The following is a 21,368-nucleotide window of genomic DNA, read 5'->3' as shown; positions in this document are numbered from 1 at the left end:
GGGGCTCCTGCACATGGGGCACGGCATTCCGGAACGGTGCGGGGGATGCTGCCCTGTCGCTGTTTCTCTCCTCGCCCAACCTTAAGGAGAACCGAGGGTGTCCCCAAAAGGTCGCCCAGCGCGGCCGGTGACACCCGAGTAACCGGCAGTGGGCCAGGCAGGGTGCGGTGTGGCACCCCGACCCCCGCACACCCCGGGACAGCAAGGACAGCCCTGCTCCTGCTCGCCGTCGGGCACAGGGCTGCTTCTCCTGCCCATGGCAAAGCACCTAACTGTAGCTCTTGCCTGAGTCTGGGGCTCCTGCTTCCTTTAATTGACCCCCCGCTTCGATTTTTGGAGTGGAAGGGGGTCTGGGCACTGGGTTGCCAGCAATGCTGTGCTGTGTCCTGTCTTGCCGAACTTGGCCAGAGGTGCCACGAGGTGTTGGGGGCCACAGGAGACATCTCCCTGTGCCCAGCCACCCAAGGACAGCCCTAGGGCATCTTCCTAGCCACCAAAATTGCAAATTTTTGTTTGGTGCTACACACGAGCATCTTGCTGGCTGTTCGAGCCCGCGCTGCTCTGCCCGGAGGGACGAGGCTCCCCCCAGAGCCCTGCAGCCCCCCAGCTCTGCCCCAGCCCTTTGCCTCCAGCACGTCTCTAGAAAGCGGCTCCGAAAACTTGGCCGAGGTGCCGGGCAGCCGCGGGCAGGCAGTGACCCCAGAGCCCTCCCCGGTTCGGGCTTTCCCTGCCTCCGGTCAGAGGGTTTTGGCAGCCGGAGCTGGACGCTCGGGAGCAGCAGTTGTCTGCTGTCTGGGACACCCAGGCGTCCCCTCGCTGCCCTGACATCGCCGGGGCTGGGACGAGCATTACCCCGAGCGCTGCTGGTGCTCACTGCGATGCCGGGGTGTGCGCAGCCCCTCGCCGGTGGCCGGTGCTGGGGGAAGGTGAGGAGATGCGGGTCCGTGCCATGGCCGTAGGGGTTACTGGAAGCCGCAAAACAGTGAGATTAGAAAACAGCCCCCTACATCTAACCCCTGCCCTTCTCAGGGGTGATTTGGGGACAAACCAGCACAGTTGTAATTTTTATTTTGCGTGGAAGGAGGTGACAGCTCTGCCCGAGGGACAAAACCTGGCAGCTCCAGGACCAGCAAGACCTGGGCATCCCCAGGGGCTGCAAAACCCCCACCCCAGCCCTCTGCCCTCCGGCCCCTTGCAGCGGGGGGGTGTGTGTCTTGGCTCTCCCCAGCCCCCCGGCACCTGCTGGGCTCGGCTGAAGGAAGCTGGGGCTAAACCCCAGGGTCAGAGCCCGCAAGGCAGCCCAGCCCTGCCAGCCAGGGGTGCTGGGGTCCCCTGGGGCTGGAGAAACAAGGAAACAGGGAGATGAAAAAGCAGGGGATCACGATCAGCTCCCCCCAAATTAGCCAGGGGATAGACAGAACAGCTCCGGGCTTGGAGGCTGCCTGGGCTCAAGCCCCTCTGCTCCCGTGGTCCCTCCTGTGCTGGGAGCGTTTCCCCTGGCCCATGGGATGCCAGCGCTCACCGGGAGCCGGGACAACGGCTCCAGCACACAGGGACAGAGGTCCTGCCTTTCCCGGCGCTGCGAGACATCACTGCCTGTAGCTGCTGTAATGGGTTTCTAAAATTAGCTGCACACACTGCCCTTGGACTCCAGCAGGACATTTCTCAGTTGTTTAATATCAAAAGTGAAAAAAAAAAAAAAAAAGCAAAGCACAAAAGCAACCCAGCCAATGCATGTCTAAGTTTATTTTATCGCTTGTCCTGCAGAACTCAACATCTATTTTAAGTCATTTATGAAGAGTACAAGTGTGAATAGCTGCAGAAGTTTTGCAATTCCAAGAACACCACATACAGCTTCTAAAAAAAGCAAATTTAACCTTCCCAACAAAGCCTCAACAAACGTCCCAGATCACGTTTCCGAGCTACTGATTTCGGACAGCAAAAGCTCATCTCCTCCACATCTGAAGTTGATTAGTTTATGAAGAGGTCCCCGGCATACGGCAGCATCCCCCCCCTTGCTGGCATCTCGCCCCGCGTGTGTCTCCTTTCCGGACGGGCTCAGTTTACCCCAAGCCAAGTGGGACAGGTGCAGGTCGGTCCCTCAGGCTTTATCCTTCCCCTCAGTTTACGAGTATTTTACATTTTGCCGCGGGCCACAGCTCCTATAAATAAACCTGGGCTGCCTGTGGCAGATGTGAAGCCTATCGCTGCCTGCATGCTCCATTAGAGGCCCCGGCTTCCCAGCAGCGTGAATGTGAATAGATCTGAATCTGCAATGAAATATTAATTGGAAGCAACACTATTCTCCTTTCTTTGGAGGGGAATTTTAATTGAGGACCACGCTAACAAGCTAATATCTTCCTGCACCATGTGGTCGCAGTGAGCTGAGGCAGGAATTGGGGGTGCTGGGATCTGCCCTTTTTAATCAGAGCCTCTTCTATCACCTCTGTCTCCCCCAATCAACCCAAATTAGCATCCCACTGTTCATTGCCCAGCAAACCCGTCACCGGCAATTGCTTGATTCGACTTGTGGTTTCCTACAAGGGTCAGAGGTTGAGCAGATCAGCTACAGGACAAGTAAAGCCCCATACGAGGCAGGTACCACCTGGGTTAGGTGAAACCGGTGCACCCAGAAGGGCAACCAAAGCTCAGCAGAAACATCTCAGCCAGGAGAGTCTGGAGCATCCTGACCTGCAACACTTCCCTTCATGCCCCTTAAGTCCTAACTAGCTGGGCTGTTTTCAAGCCAAGGGCTCCAGCTCATTACTGGAGATGCAGAAGAGCATCTGTGGTACCCAGCAGTGCAGTGAGAGATGCTGCTGAAGGTCCCAGGTCACCCACCCTTCAGGGGAAGCACAGGGCTGAGCAGCCGCTTCACTTGACTCAAGAGGCAGCGAGAGCAACCCCATCTTCGGGGATGACTGATTGTTACCTGCTGCTGCCTCGCTTGCTCTGTCAGAGCCCGGCAGGACTGCTTGCCTTCTGATAATTCAACAAACCGGAGCAAAATAGGAATTTTCAAATATCACGATGCTTGAAAATGTAAGTTCAGGAGATCGGGTTTTCCCCCTGTTCTTGGCTAAATTTAGTCCACCCAGTGTTGCACTGGACTTGGAACAGGACGGAAAGAGGTTGCATCCAAGAGAAGTACCTCTTATCCTGCTTTTTCCGTGTATTTTGGTAAAGACTGAACTCTCTGGGACGTCAGGACACGGACACTGCTGCAGCCTCCTCCGGGGAGGGAGGGAGGGCTGGAACACCGTGTCCTGCAAAATGACTCTCTGTTAGTTGAGGCTTCTGATTTCCAAGGGTGGGAGCGGGGAGGGGGGGGTGGGGTGATAACTGCCTCCATCCTACAAAGCAGAAAGCAAAGCTATAGTGAAGCAGCTGGCAGGGCATGAAGGGACAGAGGGACAGATCCTGCGGTGGGATGGAAGGGGAGCCGGTGCCAGCGGGGCTGCATCCAGCCGTCACTGCCACATGTCGCCCGCGTCCCCGTTCTCGTGGAACTTGTGGACGTGGTCGGCGTACCTGGGGAAAGAGCACAGGCACATTAATTTGCAGCAAGGTCTAAAGCGCTTCGATGGCTGAGCTGGATCCGCGCTGTTTCTGAGCGCTGGCTGCCATCGTTACCCCACACTTTCCTCCAGCCACGGGCAGCAGCGCCGGGGAGCTGCTCAGGGCAGCGGAGTCAAGGCATGGCTCATGCCTGGCTTTAGCAGGCTTCCTTGCCGGGCAAGAACTGCTCACGGGAAGGGATTTGGAAAACACCTGACTGAAGACAGGCAGTTGCCCTGCCCCATGCATTTTTTCTCCCTCCCATCCTCACCGGATTAAGGGTTTAAAACCCAAATAACCCCCCTCATTTTCCAGGACAGAGGTGCACCGAGCAGTGCCCAAAAATCTGCTGCAAACCACCACGCTCTGCCCACCAAACCCAGGCAGACGATGCTCCCGACCCCCGGGGCCAGGCTGCCCCAGCGCGCCCTCACACCCACTTCTTAGCGCAGTAGGCAGCACAGTCCCTCCCCACGCTCTCGCTCCAGGCCGTTTTGTAGAGCACCTGCAAAGTACGAAATACAGTCAGCCCTGCTTTCACCTGCCCACCTCTGCCTGCCCTCACTGCCTGTGTCACCGCTGGGCCATCCCGTGTCCCTGCCACCCCATCCCCACCGCCACCAGCAAAGTCTCTGCCGCAGCATCTTGCAAGTGCCTGTGGTTTTTGTGCGTCAAGCAGAGACCGAAAGCGATGCTCTGGGTAAAGCTGGGTTTGCAGCCTTGGATCACCAGCACGGAGAAACCCAGCCTGTGCTTCAGGGGGACACGGAGAAACCCAGCCTGTGCCCTGGGGACAGTCAGGGTGACCTTTTCCAGTGGGTTATTTTTCTGGGGCAGCGCTGCGGTGGTTTGGGGTAAGGTGGGTGCCCTCCAGGCTGCGCCGGGATGGAGATGTGGGTTTGGAACAGGCTGAAGGAAGGTCACTGCTTGGTTTGGTTCCTTTTTCCCTTCATGCCACCAGGTTTCCATGTGGTCCTGTGGTCCAAGGAGGCAGGGAGGCAGCGGTGGGTTTTGGAAAGAGGGTGCATTCAAGCCCTGGAGTTCTGTAAGCTGTTGTTATCACCAGGGCAATTACTCTTAACTCCACAAACACCCATCAGCTGGCCTCCAAATTAGGGTTAGGTTGAAATTACAACAGGCAGAAGGCAGCGGTCAGGGAGGGGTGAAGGCTGTGCTGTCTCCTGGGATTAGTGGCAAAGATGTTGCCCCCACCATGGGGATGGAGCCGGGTGTTTGTCCGTTCCCCCCTTGGACACGGTGCGTGCCCAGCCCAGGCAGCACTGGGTGCTGGATTTCAGGCCCTTTTGTGTCTAGATGAAATAAGATCATTCCAGCTATGTAATATTTATTAATTTTACTTTTTTTTTAGGTTAGAGCTTTAAAGTTTAATGATGTTTAACTTTTTATTTTCTTCACTCCTTTCCTCACCAAAATAACACAAAGTCAGTTTTACTTTGAGAAGATCAGGATAGAAATATTGTTCTGAATTGTCTTTCATCTTGTTTCATCATTTAATTATTGATGATTTGCTTGTTTGTTTTTTTTTTTTTTTTTCCCCTGAAGTGATAAATAAACTCCCAGAAACCACCCAAGGATACAGGAGGAGTTTGTACCACAACTGACTCCCAGGACATTTGAGCTGGCTCAAGCCTCTGTTCCTAACCAGACCTCCACTTCTTTACTTCCAACTCTAATGTGCAGTTGTGGAAATTTGAAAACTAGAGAAAATCAGAGCCACAGGGCAAGTAAGAAACATGGGCAGAACCAGAGCTCATCACCTGGAGAGGCAGCAAATGCTCCACCGTGCAGGAGGTTAAGGGATGTACCCAGAAATAGGGAGGTGGAATGCACACGATCTAGAAGCTGGCATTGTGGAGATGTATTTTATTCCTAAAATTGCTTACGGTATGAGCTTCATAATAATGAATCAAAATTTTGCTGCCTGATGAGCGGAGTGCTTCCTTACCTGTGTGCAGGGATGGCGAACCAGACCTGCATGCAAATGTGCTAAACCCTGTGTGAGCTCCCAGCACGGTGGCACCAGGGCCCCACGGCTGTTTCCAGGCATGCCATGAAGACACAGATGGCTTCCAGGTCTTGCCCTTGGGCAAGCCTGTGCCCACGTGAAGGTGGCCATTCCCACCCCTTGAAGCCCAGGGGGATATTTGCTGGCATGTACGTGTCCCTGCTGAGCCATGCTGCACCGTGCCTCCAGAGCCAGTGATACATCAGCTGTAACGCACTCGCTTGGGGCAATATCTTCAAAAAGCAAAAATTCCCCCTGGAGGGGATGCTTGCTGCCATTTTATTGGGGTGCCCACCCCCCCACGGCCCGTGTACTTACCAGGAAGACGAGGCAATGCAGGAACAGGGTGTAGAAGAAGGCAACAGTGCGAGCTGTCTTGTTGGACAGGATGAGCCGCCCCTGCAGCAAGAGCAGAACGGAAAAAAACCATTTTAATGTGGGTCAGTGGAAACCAGCCGTCCCCGTGCACAGGCTCGGAGACACCCCGGCCAAGACCGGGGCCCTGTTTCTGCTAGACCCTACATAAACATATAGGCAAGGAGAGATGCTTTGCCACCCATCCGTGCCCACTTCCGAGCGGCCGCTTTCCCTCAAGTGGCTGCCACAAGTGCCTGTACTCTCAGCCCAAAATTGCCCAAATCGAGGTGAATTCAGGGCTGTGAACAGTGGTATTTCCCCCCAAAAACTCTCTCGGGGGGTCATATTCGGCCACCTTTACCCCAGCTTTCTCCACCTGCTCTACCTGCTCCCGTGGCACCAGCCCTGACTCAGTGCTTGCCTGCAGCTCAGCGTCGCTCTGGAGAGAAACCCCGGCAGTAATTAAGTCTCTCGTATTTTTAACTCATGAGCTCAAAGAACTTGCGACTTGCAGCATCCCCTCGCCGCCTCCTCGGCAGGGCAGCCGAGCAAACGCTGTGCCGCTATTCCCGAAGGCTGGCCCCGGTGTGCAGCCCTGCCTGCACCCCAGCTCTGGTGCGGGACCCCAGGAGTGACTTCAGAGGGCGATTTTGTAGCCAGACCCACAGCGATGGGGCAGCTTCTCCAGTGCCCTGGCACGTTTTAGGGGTGACTGCTCTGCACCCTGGGGTTTGTACGTTCCTCCAGCCCCTGGCATCCCTGCGAACCTCCAGCCAGCTCAGCCTAAAGCCACCACGGTCCCGTGCCGTGGCTCTGGACCCACTGGCAGCAAAGAGCCGATAAAGTGGGATTAAAGGCTTGGTACAGCGTGGAGCCCCCAGCTCTGGCAGCGGCGAGGCTTTGTGCTGGCTGAGAGCCGTGCACACCCTCTGCCAGGCTGCACTGGTGGCTGAGCACCTTGGAAAATGTGAGCTCTCACGGCTGCTGGTCACTGCTGGGCTAGGATTTTAGGGGAGCTGTGTGCCAGACCACTAGCTGCTCTCCCCGCTAACAGGCTGGTGTGGTCCGGGCAGATCCCTGGGGTCCCACAGCTTGTCCTGCTGCCCTTCCTACTTGTCACTGTTAGGGAAGGTCTTCACCCCCCCTTGCTCAGCCATGAGTACAGCTCTCGGGCATGTGTGTGCTGCCTCCTTCTGCGGCCGGTCCCCAGCACGGCTGGGTACCACTGTGGGAGGCCACAAGGTAGAGGAGCATCAGTGGCCCTCGGGAAGGCACACAGCACTGCCAGGGCTAAAGCAAAGCAAAGTCCCAGAGTAGGGACTGCCAGGTGGACATTGCCCTGGGGGATTTTGGAGAGCAACCAGAAATGTGGACATTCCTTGGGTATCTTCGAAACCTCACTAAACCTGGTCTACAGGTTTACCCATTGGTTTACCCTCCACCTTTGCCAGCCTGCAGAGATGTCCAAGCTCCCCGGGGTCTAGAAACCCTGCGGGGCCGGGCAGGGTCATGCTCCAGCCCCTTGTTTTGGAGAGGCCACCACACAGCAGCCGGACTCTGGTGATGTCCGAGCTCTTCTGGCCCACGACACTGGGGTCCCAACGGGAAAACCTTCGTGTCCACCCCTTCAAAAGAGCCAGTCAGGAGTAACCACAGCCTAGAAAAGCAGCTTTATGAAGGACAGATCCTACCTTCCTACACAGCAACTTTTTATTCCCGCTGTAAAAGCTAGGGATTCATTATGGACATAAGCACATTCCCCAACCACCACGCGGGCTTTCCGAAGCTGGCATTAAAACCCACAGATCTCCCACCAAAGCAATCCTGGGCTGAAATCTTCTTTGCTATTCATGGCCACAGCGGAGGCTGCTGTAACAAACAAGATTATGTTCTTAAATATTCCCAAGGAATAACTCCCCTAAGTCAGTTTTTTTGTAAATGCCTTTCATTAATTCTCCGTGGTGCTGGCACGCCACCCAATCCATATTCATGTTGGCATTTGCTTGGTTTTTATGCAAATGACAACTTTGCCTTTATTACAAGATATTTCTGCATTCCGTGGCTGTTGTAGACCAGCGGTCCCACATTAACCTCTGTTGCGCTGGATAGCCGGGGGTTAACTCAGCCCAAACCTGCTCCTGATCCTGCTGCTAATGTCACAAATTCAAACAGAAGTCAGAGCTTCTCAATAATCACATTTTTAGCTCAAAAAGTAGCATTTGCTCCTAAGAGATGGCAGCCAAAACCCGCGGTGGCAGCAGCAGCCCACCCGCTCGCCGCGGCTCAGGTGAGGACCCTCTGCTGCTGCAGACATTGGCAGCTCCCCAGTATTTTCCCTGATGCTTTTTTGGAAGGAAGAACCAGAGCACCAAGGGTCAGGGCCTGGGAAGAGGTTTTCCTGGAAAACGTGATAAGGAACCACTGTGTGCCTGAGGATGCTGGGCTGTGTGAGGCAGAGCATCGCCCAGGAGCACGGGACCCTCTGCAGCCCGTCACACACCCACTCCCCAGCTGTGCAGGCTGCTGGGGCTCTCCGGGTGAGTCTCCTGTGAGGAGCCAGGCTGAGCTGACCCAAACTGCATGCTGTGTGCAACCTGGCTTCACCCCCAGGCCAGCCCTGGGCTGGGGGTGCAGTGCTGAGCCCCCCAGCCCTGTACAAATGAGAGGAGAGGTGCTTCCCGCAGCCCTTCGCATCCCGCTCCCAGCATTGCCCCGGGAAGCTGTGGGCACGGCCTGGGGGACACAGTGGTTCATGGCAATGCTCTGAGACACACACTGTCCCCGAGCTCCTGGGTCACACCCTGACACCGCAGTGGCCTGGGCTGTGGCATTGCTGGCTGGGTCACCCGCTCTGGCCAGGACCCCCTGGGAACACTGTGGGAGGGAGTCGGGGAATGGGGAAGGAAAAAGCAAGGGTGGAAAGTGGTTTCTCCTAAGCCAAGCCCCAGTACGGCCCCAGCATGGTCTGCCCCTCTGCCCGGGGGAGCAGGGATGGGGTCTGCCCCCCACCCGGGGCCAAGCCCGGCAGCAGCATCCCCTGCGTGGGCACTGGGCTATAGTCCTCTTGCCACCCACTCGGCATGGCGGGGGCAGCCCACTCACCATGCTCAGCGTGGCTTTATCCCAGGGACTGAGGCTCAGGTACTTGCGCTGGCGTTCCTGCAAGTAAACGGTACAAGAAGCTGATTTTGAGGCTCAAAGGGCTGATTTGGGGTTTGCAAATCAGGGAAGGAGCTCTGTGCCCTCAGATGCTCCCAATCCCCCGCACACACAGCCACAGGAGACATCGTGTGGGCAGAATGACTTTTTCTTTTAATTTTTTAAAGCGAATGGCATTTGAGTGCGCTTTGTTTTCTAGAGTGCTGTCCTCTGGATTTCATCCAGGCAATGAAATAATCTCCCTGAGAGGTTTCATTTTCTGGCTGCTCCTTCCCTTCAACACGCCTGGTCCACCTTGCTGCGAGCAAAACCAGAACTGAGCAAAACGACCTGCTCGGCGCCCGCGGCGCGTGGCAAAGCCTTTTTTGCTTCCTGAGCTGGGCAAAGCCATGCTCGGATGCCGAAGCAGTGCCGGCAGAGTCCCAGCCCGGCTGCAGGAGGTAGCGATCCCACGGCAGAAAGAGGGGCTGATGCACAGGGAGGGTGCTGGGGGCTTTTTGTACCTTCCTGCTGAAGGAGGAGAAGGGGTCCAGGCGCTCTTCGTACTGGGAGGAGTAGCGCTGCTCCGTGTCGTCCCTGCTGCCGCCCTGTGGGAGCAAAGGCAGGGTGAGACCCAGCGGGTGCTCGTGGAGCTGCCTGCACCTATCCTGCCTGCTGCAAGCGGTGTACGGACACCCAGCACAGGGCCAGAGCCCCACCCCCCCCCCCCACCCCGCCCCTGAGCTCCTCATTTGGAAGAATTGACCCCCAAAGTGTGGAGCAGCACAGCCCAGAGCTCCCCCACAGGACCGGCAGCATCTCTCCCCTTCACAAAGGAGCATCGCAACGGGACCATTTAACAAATTCCTTTCTTCCACGGGGACTCCACCTGTGTCTCCCTATTTTTCACCATTTCCATGAAATAATGGTCACCTGTGTCACCCCAGAGTGCTCACCTGGAACTGCTGGGGCTAGTGCAAACCCTACTCTGAATTCCTTTGCTGCTGGGCCAGCAGGTAGGAGGGACACGGTGGTTTAGGGGGAGGAAGTCGTTGTTTAATACAGCTGTTATGAGCTGGGCAAAGGACAAGGAAAATGAAAACTCCTTGACAGAAGTGAAAGATTTAGGTTGGCTCAGACAGGCTGGGTTTTAAACTTCTCCTGGGACAGAGGTTCCCCTTGCCCAGCCTCAGAGGAGGAACGGCAGCAGCAAGCCCCGAGGATGCTCCTGCAGCCTGCGCATCCCTGCTCCTTGTTCTGCTGACGCTACCTCTGCAGGTCATGAGAACTGCAGATTCCACACCGTTCCTACCCAAAACCAGCCTGGAAACGACACCAGGCATGGTCACAGTCTGGCACAAGCCCTGGCTCCCAGCTCCCCGGGCTGCACGTCCCTGCTCAGGGGCTCTGGTGCTAGCCCATCTCTCCCCCAGCACCGTGCGTTCTCCAGCACCGTGACGCTGACATTTACCAAGGTCTTTTTGGACCTGCTGCTGCTTGTCCTGCCTGGCATAACACGATGGCCGGTGGCTCTTTCACCACGGGTAAACCCCGCTGCACGCAGACCTTTAGCAAATATGCCCTTACGCACCGCAATACGATCCACAGGTCACCACGCAGTTAGAAGCCAGCGATGAGACCAGCTCCCAATTTAGGGGCGATGAATTCACTATAGCCTGGCCTTATTGAATGATCTTTGATGATTATTTTTAACGTGTCACATGCCTGATTAGGTGGTGAATTATGCAATCCCCCGTGCTGCTGTGTCGAAGGCTTTTGCTCTTTAGATCATGTGAATGGCATTCAGGGGTTGCCTTGTGGCAGCAGATAAACATGGATATGATCTTCCGCGGGAGAAACGGGCAAAAATGTCAGAGGGGCTGACCCAGCGTCATCACTGAGACATAAATAAAAGAACCAAATAAGGTCCTTCACGGCTGTAGGAGTTTCCCATCCCCAAATGCTATTAAAATACCCATTGATGAAATGGCCTCAGTCCAGCCAGTGCAGAAAGGCAGCAGCTTTGGGGGAGGGTGGCAGGGCAGGCAGCAGGCATGGTGAGGAGCTGGCATTTGAACCAACGTCCCACCCCCTGTTATTGTCATTTTTGCATTTCCAAGGAAAGCTGGAGGTCACGGTAGCCCAGCTCTGACCAAGGAGGTGGTTGCAGTCAAAAGCTCCCCGTGCAGCAGTCTGACACGCTTGCAAACCCGCCAGGGATTCCCAGGGATGAAACCCCTGAGGGGCACAGCATGAACCGAGCAGGTTATAGCAAAGTCTGCCCCCCCCTCCCCAGCCTCCTCTTGGCGTTACTGGGATGACTGGGGTGGTTTTGGGCTAGTTTCTGCTCTGCTGGGGACAGGCCCTGGCTGCCCAGGGCAGCGGGAAGCTGAGCAGCTCGCTCTGCTTGCCACAAGAAATCCAGGGTGGTGGGGAAGGAGCACAGGTATGACAGGATGAATTATTTCTCAGGCTCTAACTGCAGGAATTTATTGCAGGTCCTGATTTAACCTCTTGTTGCCCGGTCGGGCAGGAGCACCCATGACTTGCCTGCTGGAGCATCACGCTGCCAGAGTGAGCATCCAAGGGGTGTGTAGCAGCCCTTTTGGGGTGGGAATCTGGGCTTCTGGCATCGAAGTTATCGGACGCCCTTCAGCACATTTAAAAATTACCCTCCCAGCAGCGAGGCTGGGCAGTGGCCCCCCTAGACAGAGCACTGCAGCCTTTTTCACCCCCGTTAGCTCCCATTTTCTAACTTTCACGCAAGGTGCATGTGGGTACAATTTCCCCATCGCTTCTGTACACCCAGGGTAATGGTCTGTGTTGGGGGTCGGTCTGTCCGTGTGAGCCCAGCCCACCACTCACCCGGCCGGGGTAGCTCTGCAGGAACTTGATCTTCTCGTAGAGCTTGATGTTGTCGGCTCTCAGGTTGTCCAGCTCGCTCTGCAGGGCATGCACCGTGTGCTGCATCATGCGGGTCTCCTGCACGTGGGGAGCAAGGGGGCTGTTAGCAGCGAGGCCGGGGGGAGGACGGGATCTAACCGGGTGCGAGGCAGAAGCGGGGGTCAAGTTGGTGCAACCAGCCAGGGTTCACTCCTCTCTCAACTTTCAATCCCCCAGCTCTGAATTAAAATTGCTCCCAAATTAACATTGCCCCAGCTGCCTCTGAACAGGGCCCCCGGTCTGGAACCATTAACGAACCTGATCCCACCGTGGTTGAAGAAGGGTTGGGGCAGCCAAGGGGGCTGGGGGTGGCTTTTGCTGAGACTTGGCCACCACGGGACAATCCGTGCCCCTGACCTGGAGCACCACCGCTGGGCTGGGGGAGGCTTTGGTTCTGCTAACAGCAGAATATATTTTTTTCTTGCTTGCAGTGCCACTGCCTGCGTTGTGCTGCTAAGGAACTCCCTGGGGGTCATTAAAGCAGCCAGCCCCAGACTGCAGCCCCTGCAGCCCCCGCCAGCCGCCCTCCCCACCCGACGTACCCCCTCCAGCTCCTGGTTCCTGGCCCGGAAGCGTTCCCTCTGGCTGGAGATGATGGAGAGGAGCGAGTCCACCTGGCCCTCGGGGAATGAGGTGACAGGGGACGGCGGGTGACCTGCGGACAACACTTGGCATGAGAAATGACCTGGCAGATGCCCCCCACCCACTGCAGAGCGAGTGGGGCTTGCTCAAGGTGTCTCCTCCAGCGCTGCGGGACCTCAGGGGCACCCAGGCAGATACACTCCTGTGCACAGCTATTGCAACACCGACTAGGTTTTATGCTTTTTTTTTGTTATTTTGTTTAAATTTTGGGGGATTTGTGCTGGGAATGGAGAGGTTCACTCCCCAGGGAAAACCAACTGCATTATTTGGTGCAACCTGTTGCTGCCTTCCCATGACCCCAACCCTCCCAGCCCCTGCCAGACTCTTCCCCCGCCTGTCATTTCTGCAGCAGCTGTAGCCCTAAGAAAAGACCCAGTGCCACCACTGTCCCCTCCATCCACATCCCCTTCCCCTCCTTGCACCACAGTCACCTCCATTTCATACTTTCTCCTCTTTTAGCCAGCCCAGCAAAGCAGGGGCTGCTCGCCTGCAGCCATCACCAGCTTGCTGTGCCCGGGAGCCCCACTTTGTGGGTGTCCCCCGTGGCTGCCCCCCATGACAGGGCTCTGCAGGTGCCTGGGGTGTGTGTGCTGCGGCCATCCCTCCTAACTCTGCATCTCTGGCAGTGGGAGGCATCCACGACCAAGGAGAAATATGTCCCTGAGGCTGTGACTCAACGGGCTGCACAGAGGAGCTATTCATAGCGCGGGATGGGTGGCTGCAGGTTGTTTGGCTTGGTGGGACTGTTGCCGTGATACTGTTTATCGTGTGTTTTCAAACCCTTTCAAAACAAAAAACAAACCCCCCCCCCCCAAAAAAAAAAAAAGGAGAGGAAGTGGGTTTTCATTCAGAGGAGCCAAGCATCATTATTTGATTCATTTTCTCCTGCAGACCTTGGTGCAGCAAGCCAATGTCAAGGAAATGTTCAGCTCGCTGGCTCTGGAGGGGGTTTGGTGGGGCAAGAGCAGGAGTTAAAGCGCAGGGTGTTTGGTTCAGCCTGGTTTCACCAGCTCGGCACAGAGCCGGGCCTGGCATGTACCCGCTGCACCATCTTGGGAGCAGCTGGAGGACTGGCAAACTTGGCACAGATGGAAACCCATCACCGGCCCCAGTGAAGGACAAACGGAGCAGGTGATGTCTGTGCCTGCTTAGGAGCATCCTCATGCTGCCATCCCCGCCCATGGCACCAGGATGGCCCCGCCAGCACCTTGGCTCCCCGCACGGCTCCAGCTTCGCACCTGCCTCGCACCCACCGTAAAACAGCGCCGTGGCCTCCTTGATGGGCTCGGGGATCTTCTCCAGGCTGGGGATTGCCGCACCCTGGGCAGTGCAAGCAGAAGGGATTAAGCACTTCCCACCCACCCAAAGTCACCTGGTCAAAGCAAACCCCTCCTGGATCTTGCTACCACCCCAGCACCCATAGCCTCGTGGGAAGCGTCGTACAAAACAGGCACTCCACAAGGATCGAGGCTGAGACAACAGGGAGAGGCTGGTGGTGTTCAACCCTCAGATCACATCCTTTTCCTGGGAAGGAGAAGGGCTGGATGGGCCCTGGATGTCACCACTGCCACTCCCTCCCACACCAGCACTGTCCCAGTGCATGGGCACGATGTGACCCTGTGCTACGTGAGTCATGAGAAAGAAAGAAAAAGGCAAAAAGAAAAAAAAAAGGAAAGAAAATAAAAAAGAGGTGATAAAACAACTCCCATGCTTGCTGTTGACCCCCATCAGTGACAGTCAGCCCCCAGGGCCACGTTGAGTGGTCCCTGCCCACTGCTGGGAGCCGAGCGCCGTGGGTCGGGGTTACCTCTGCATCCGGGCGGTGCACGGCGGACAGGGCTTGGATGGTGCTGAGGTCGTGCTCCAGCTTGGCGATGAGCTCCTTTTGGCCAGCCAGCGTGGACACAGCCTCCGTCAGCTGGATCTGCAGCTCCGCACAGCGCACTGGAAAACAGAGCCAGGGCCATCACCCAGGGCTGGCCCAAACCCCCAGGTTTCACCAGGCGGACATGGAAAAGCTGAGCAACCCCCACCTGGAGCACCAAAGCCAAGCCAGAGGCAGCAGCCTCCTTTTCTCCTTATTTCTGGGGGCAGCAGGAAGAACCGCGCTGCTCTGCTCCCGGTGAAAGGGAGCAGGGGTCCAGCCCACCTTGGTGATGCCTCAGGGTGGGGTGCCGTCCCAGTGCAGGACCCGTGCCACGTCCCAGTGCCACAGGCAATTGCGAGCAGGCAGCTGCTTGCACCCGTGCGGCTGCTTCAAGTGCATCAGCAAGGTATTTTTGGTGCTGCAGGGGGTACCTGGCAGCACCCTAGCCGGGCATGGTGGGGGGACCTGGGGGGGAATGAGGGGAGCTGAGCCCACAAACTGGCTCCCAGGCCTGGTCTGCCCAGAAAAGGGGTGATGGAGGCGGCTCTGGGCAGCACGTCCCCAGCTGTGGGCACTGGGACAGGCATGTGCGGGGCAGATGGCTGCTGTGGGTGTTGGAGTGGGGTGAAGGACATCTCCCAGGAGGGGCTCAGGTGGGACCAATCCTGCCCCCAGGTGCTGGGTGAGGCTGTGCAGCCTCCAGCATCCCTGCTCGGCCAATTTTCAACAAACGAGCCCTCTTTCCAGTTGCTTCCCCCCCCCCCAAGTAAAACCCACGCCCTAAACCACAACAGGCGCTCGCTGGAATGCTCCAGGAGCAAAACAAAAGCCTCCCGTTCCCCTCGTATAACCCCAGCCCAGATGTGAAGCAACGGAGAGACACGTCAGGGCCAAAACACAGCTCCAGCGAGAGGCACAGGACCAGCACCGCAGGGCAAGCTCCTTGCTCCGTTTGCAAATCCACGCCGAAACACAGAGCATCAGCAAGCAGCAGCCCTGTCCCACAGCACAGATCTGCTTTTTCACCTTTCTCCCTTGTTGCCAGCAATGCCTGGGCCTCTGCCTGGCTGAAAAACCTGCTCAGATCAAGGTTCAGACCCTGTGTTTTGCACCACCAGCCTCCGCCGCAGGGATGCAGGATACATCCCTCTGCGCCTGGATTTCCAGGTGGGTGAAAGCTCAGGTCCCAGCTGTTCCAGTCCCTCCCTGATAATTCCCGTTGTAATTATTCCCCTAAATTCCAGACGGCTGGAAGGCAAAAAAAATTCCTCATTTATCAACAGCCAGGGAGCAAGAAATGCGAAGGCTGCCTGGGAAGCAGCCACGCTGGGGGAGAAGCGAGGACAGACTGTTGCACCCGCAGGGCCTCCTACCCTCTCTGAAGACTTCAGACGAGTGGTGCAACGGGTGCAGCTCAATTCCAGTCCTGCTGGGATGGGAGCTGCCCCGTGCACCCTGAAATTGGCTGCCATGGGGCGGGAGGGGGGATTCTTGCATGGGGCTGGATGCCCTGCAGAGTCTGGCTGGGAGGCTTGGGTTCAGAGCAGCAGCGATGGGGGCTCCAGTGAAGCCATGCCCAAAGCCAGCCCAGCTTTCCCGTGAAGCAGGAGCTTTGCCAAGGTGCAAATTTTCCCCATTTTTGTCAGAAGTGCAATTCCAGTGTTATTGATAAGGGACCAAGCCTGCCTGCAGGGACAGGGAGGCGACACATGCTTCAGACGCGACATGTGGATTGATATTTTTTCCTCCCCCCCTGTCTATTTGCATTTTATAGGTCCCAAATCAAAGGCTGAGGAGCCACCAGGAGCAGCTGTGATAAAGGTGCAGTCCCACTGGAGGTCAGTGTTTCTCAAGAAATGGGGATCGCTGCCTGCTCCCGAAACATGGGTGGCCTGCTGCAAAATACTTGCATTAACAAGATTTGGAAAGAAGAAAACCTCTTCCCTACGGTTAATTATTTAATTGGCTATCTCTTTAAATTGCATTAAAATGTAATTGGGAAGCTATTACTAGCCAAACATGGGTTGTGGGGCCCAATTCTGCACAAGGCAGCCCTGAGCATCGTGCGAAGGGCCTGATGCTGCTGCTGGGAGCTGATGCTGGGAGCAGAGCAGAGGGCTGGCTGGGGCAGGACATGTCCCCCTGCCCCCCACCCTGCCCAAAAATCCTCTGCAGCACTGAGCTTTGGCACCCTGCTGAAGGAGACCTGAGCCTCGGATACCAGCTCCTGAGTTTCTCTCTTAAATTTTTTTTTTTTTTTGCTTTGAAGTTACATGGACTGAGCTTTTCAGTTTGGTTAGGAGAGAAGGGTCACTGCAGAAACACGGCTCCCAGTTTTACAGAAAGCTGCATCCTTCCTTCCCTTGGGTTTCTGCATCCTTCCTTCCCTTGGATTTCTGCATCCTTCCTTCCCTTGAGTTTCACTGCCTCGGCACTGGCCAGGCTCCTACAAACCGTCCATGAAAACAGAAAAGACTGGAACTGTGTCTAACACTGAAAGCAACCAAAGTGCACGGAGCTTCTCTCTCATCTCCCCTTCAGCATCTCCTGTCACAGTTGCTTTGTGATGGGTTTGGTTTTTAATCATAGTTTTCTTTTTTCAAAGGGGCAGTGGCCACCCACCAGCTCATCACTTCTCTACCAGCACCTCTTCACCTCCAGCAGTGGGGGGACGCCTCTCCCAGGAAGGCAGGTCAGTTCAAGCATTGAGATGGAGCAAAAGAAAATCTGCCTTTGTCTTCTCTTAAGCTTCTGTGCTGGAAGGCCCTTGCTCTGACCCCTCAGATGTGCAAATGCCTCAAAAGCTGCAGAAGACCGAGAGGTACAGCAGAAGATAATGGGACAAAGAAGGTGAAGCCCTGGGGAAACTGGGATTTGAAACCACGTATCTTTAGCCTCAAACTCTGTCATCCCTGACTTTTGAGGCAATGGAGAAACTGGGCCTGACATTGCCATCACCTTGGGAAGAAACTGGGCAACCAAACGCCGGCAGGGGCCACCTGCCTTGCCTGGTGCCACGCTCCAGTGCTGCTCGGCACAGGCTGGTCTGGTTTTTCCTTGTCTGATACATGAAAAACAAGAGGCTGAGACTGGTGTTTTACTGAAAAAGATCTTCTGCTTTCCTGGGAGTCCTTGGGAAGGTGGCAGAGCAGATGGGAGCGGGACTGTAGGGCTTTGCATGGGGCACTAGTCAAGTCCCCAGATAGCAGCTGGTTGGTTGGGTGAGCTCTCCTTGTTCAGGGTTTGCTTAATTCAAATTCCCCATGACGCTGATCCTAAATACCTGAGCTGGCCATCGGTCATGGAAAAATGTTTCCAGGCTCCCAGGAGTTTGGTGGAAACCACCTGTGACAAACCCAGGGCAAGAAGCAAGTCCCCAGCACAGCCACCGACCTCTGGCTGCCAACCCCTGAACTTGGGTTAGTACCCTACCACCGCAACTCGATCCTCCCGGGGAATCCCGGGCTTGAAGAGAAGCACCTTTCAAGAAAACCATCAGCCACAAGCCTCTTCCCACACCCCCGATGTGCCCGACCAGATCTTCAAGTCTTTTCTGCATCATGGAGCACGTGGCCCGATGGAACGCGACGGGAGCAGGGAGGTGGATCAGGCCCTCTGCAAGGAACCAACCACTTTGCAAAAGACTGCTCATCCATCAGGAAGAATAATATTGGTAAGGCTCTTGAAAAACATCGCATCTTGCCCCAAACTGAAGGAGAGATTAGGAAAAGCCCCCGCGCGCGGAGTGTGCTGTACGGAGGCCGTCTGTCCTGGGAAGTCTAACGGTACCTCCAAGCCGCTGCCTGAGGAGCACAGCCCCAGGTGACATCGCCGTGGGATGCGTGTTTCTCCAAAAATGTGAGGTGTCTGTGCGGACAGGCCGTGTGGTGAGACACAAAGGTGTCTCACGCGGAGAGGAAACAAAACGGTCCTAATCTGAGAATAAAATATTCAGCGGAATCTCACACTTCTTTCACGGCGGATAGCCCCATCAGTCTTGCGCTGCTCCAAAGCTGCAAGTTCAAATCCTTTTAGTGACTATCAAGGGGAAAGAAGTCCCGGAGCCCCCAGCTCCCCAAGCATGTTCACAGGGAGCACCGAGCCCAGCAGATGCAGGGGCTCATCAGAAGCGCCTGTGAGCCAGCCAGCCCAGCACCGTCACAGAGCAACAGCAACTTTGACTCCTGTAACAAGCCCCAGCAACTGGACTCCCTTGGCAAATCATCCAAAATAAACAGCATCTGTTTTCACAGATGGAGAAAATTAAGACATACTAGCAACTTAGTTTGAAGTTACAAGGCCAGACATAAATAAATGAGAGGCAATCTTTCCATAAGATGGTGGCTTGATTACTGGGGATGCAGACAGATGAATAAATCACCTTGGGGTGAGATAGGCTGTAACTTGCTACACATCCATGAGACCGGAGTAACTGCTCATGTGCATCCTCTGAGCCTGAAGGAAATGAGAGGTAAGTGGAATTGCTGAAGGGATCTGCAGGGTAGGAGCACACACATGGGCAGTTACTGCAAATTAGCTGATGCTCTGCAAGTTCACACCCTGATTTGCCTGATGGTAACTTTTTAATCTCCCTCCATTACTGTCTGGCCTCCTTCAATTTACATAACTGTAAAATAATAAAACAAGCAGAGAGGTGATGTGGCACGCTAGGAGCTTTCTTTGAAAAACTATCCTCTCAGAAGTCAACTGAAGTGCATTGAAACCCACTACTTCAAAGGTTTTCAGTCTATTTTATTGACTGGAAGGAAGATGATGGTAAGATAACTAAAGCTGGGAGCACCTTGACATGAAGGCTGAGAAATCCAGGCACAGAGCTGGAGACTCATTCAACACAAACACTGGAGTCTGAATGTGCCAGGACGAGGAACGGGAGCCAAAGGAAGAAGCAGAAAACCGAGTCTGCCACGGGCCCTTTGATTTTTCCAGCTCGTTCACCCTTCCCCATGTTGGGTCACTCCAGTTAATGACTGGGTTGCTGCGGACAGTTACTTAAAAGCTGCAATCATTGTTCTTCACCATGCAGGAATAAGTGCTAAGGCACTCGCTGGCATCTCCCTCCCGTGGGCCTTCTCAAACCAACAAAGTCTTACCTCCGGTCCTACCTGATGCCAGAGCGCCCAGGTTTATACATAAACTAAGACTCTTGAAATACTTGGCATTTAGCTTTTAAGGAAGTCTGAAAAAGACAGTTCTGTTATTGCCCAAAGTCCTGCTCCCCTTCCAGGAGAATCAAAGGAGGTGACTTGACTCAGCGCTTTGTAGCTGGAGGAATGAGGGGGACACGGTCCATACGCTGCAGATTCAGTCCTGGATGAACCAGGTGATTTTCTCTGTCCTTTTCTTGGTCCACGAAGATGCCAAGGAAGAAAGATCTGAGCCAAAACCCTTCCCGCAACAGGAAGGCTGCCAAAGGCCTTTCAGTGTTGTACATCTCAAAGGTTCTGGTTCTGTCTTGACCCTTTTGTAGCGTGGGACAACATTTCTGCACGGTACAGAGTCACGTGGGAGTCATTCAATCTGACTCAACTTTTATGCAAAGGCTTTTCCTTGGGGCCACCACGGCTATGAGCTGTCGGTAGGCTGAGAAAGGGGACAAGGCAGGCAATGATTGAATATTTCTCTTCTACAAGGCATCAGAGCCCTGTCTCTCAAATTAAGCAGAGTCCTCCGAGGTGCAAATCTGTTCAGAAGTAAAGGCTGAAGCGCAGGTTGTAGCAGAAAAGCCCAACTGAGCCAGCTTCTGAGGTCCACCTCGCCTCACGTAAGGCAATGCAAAATCATCACCCGAAGGGTGTATATTCTTCCAAGAATCTCCCCAGAGTGAATAAAGATACTGGAGATCAAGTGTTCCAGAGATCCCACCAACACTGCAGAAGTCACACAAGAACTGGGCTTTTGGGACACTTTAAAACAACCTCTAGAAATCTCCAGGGAGGGAGGAAAGGTCAGTCAGCTCCAGGAGCACCCAAGCAGCTGAAATGCCTAGATAACGTTAATCTGGGAATCATCTCAGCCTGCGACTTTGCTCATGGGTAGCAATTAGGCTGCCCTTTCTCTAATTTCTGTACCTGCCACAAGATTATTCACTGATCAGGCCTTCTGGAAGCTTTCTGAAAGGGCAAAAAAAGCAAGCAGGTGATAAAAAGAATGACATCTCTAAAAGCCATCTGCAACTCCTAGCACAATCTACCTAGTCTTTAGCCACAGTTAGCTACCAGCCCTGAAAAAGCTCCAGGAATGAAGCGATGGGGTTGCTCTGCAGATACAGAACCTGTAAAAGAAGATGGGAACCTTCAGTGACATCCCCGAGGGACATATGTAGATGTGCAGTCTGAGACAGCAAGGGCTGGACTGGCACCAGTGAAGGCAGCAAGAACAACCCTTTGTATTTTTACTTTTGTGTGCTCTCAAGAAGACCAGAAAAAGTAGGGACAGTAGAAACCAGATCGCATCCAACACCCTGAGGACAAAATTTGAGACTTCATCTGCCCAAGTGACAAAGGGCTGGGAGCACGGGGAGAAAACCTCTCACCCTAGCTGCCACGCTCATTACGACACACAAGCATCCTTCTTTGAGTCCCCTGCAGCTTTTTTCACCAGCGCCTGTAGATGCATCTGGGAAAGCGGCCTTGGGGAAGAGCAAAAATGAGCTACACGACTGCAGCGAGCCGAGTGCCCGTGCTCAGCACATGGCTACCCAGCTCCCCGGGTGCCGGCTGCCGGCAGAGGAGGCGCAGGCAAGACTTTTGCTCCCTCCCCTTCTTTCCCCCCCATCTTTTCACATTTTGAGGGCCTGCTGGGAAGGAGAGGTTTGAA

General features: G+C 55.1%; 1 protein-coding gene across 1 annotated transcript in view; it reads right to left on the bottom strand.

Annotated features, from left to right (window-relative positions):
• Window positions 1-1,726: 1,726 nt before the first annotated feature.
• CUX1 (cut like homeobox 1) overlaps window positions 1,727-21,368 on the bottom strand; it is a 281,049-nt gene continuing 261,407 nt past the window's right edge. The window contains exons 15-23 of the mRNA XM_080393239.1: window positions 14,472-14,608; window positions 13,918-13,984; window positions 12,565-12,677; window positions 11,945-12,061; window positions 9,604-9,687; window positions 9,044-9,100; window positions 5,903-5,983; window positions 3,999-4,063; window positions 1,727-3,531 (exon numbers count right to left, since the gene is read on the bottom strand). Of these exons, the coding sequence (XP_080249365.1) occupies window positions 3,471-3,531; window positions 3,999-4,063; window positions 5,903-5,983; window positions 9,044-9,100; window positions 9,604-9,687; window positions 11,945-12,061; window positions 12,565-12,677; window positions 13,918-13,984; window positions 14,472-14,608 (782 nt within the window). The 3' untranslated portion in view covers window positions 1,727-3,470. The remainder of the gene's footprint in view (window positions 3,532-3,998; window positions 4,064-5,902; window positions 5,984-9,043; window positions 9,101-9,603; window positions 9,688-11,944; window positions 12,062-12,564; window positions 12,678-13,917; window positions 13,985-14,471; window positions 14,609-21,368) is intronic.

This window comes from Falco punctatus, assembly GCF_963210335.1.
Source record: "Falco punctatus genome assembly, chromosome: 1".
Classification (NCBI taxonomy): Eukaryota; Metazoa; Chordata; class Aves; order Falconiformes; family Falconidae; genus Falco; species Falco punctatus.
Note: the sequence above shows the minus strand (reverse complement) of the source record. Positions and strands in the feature narration are given on the sequence as shown.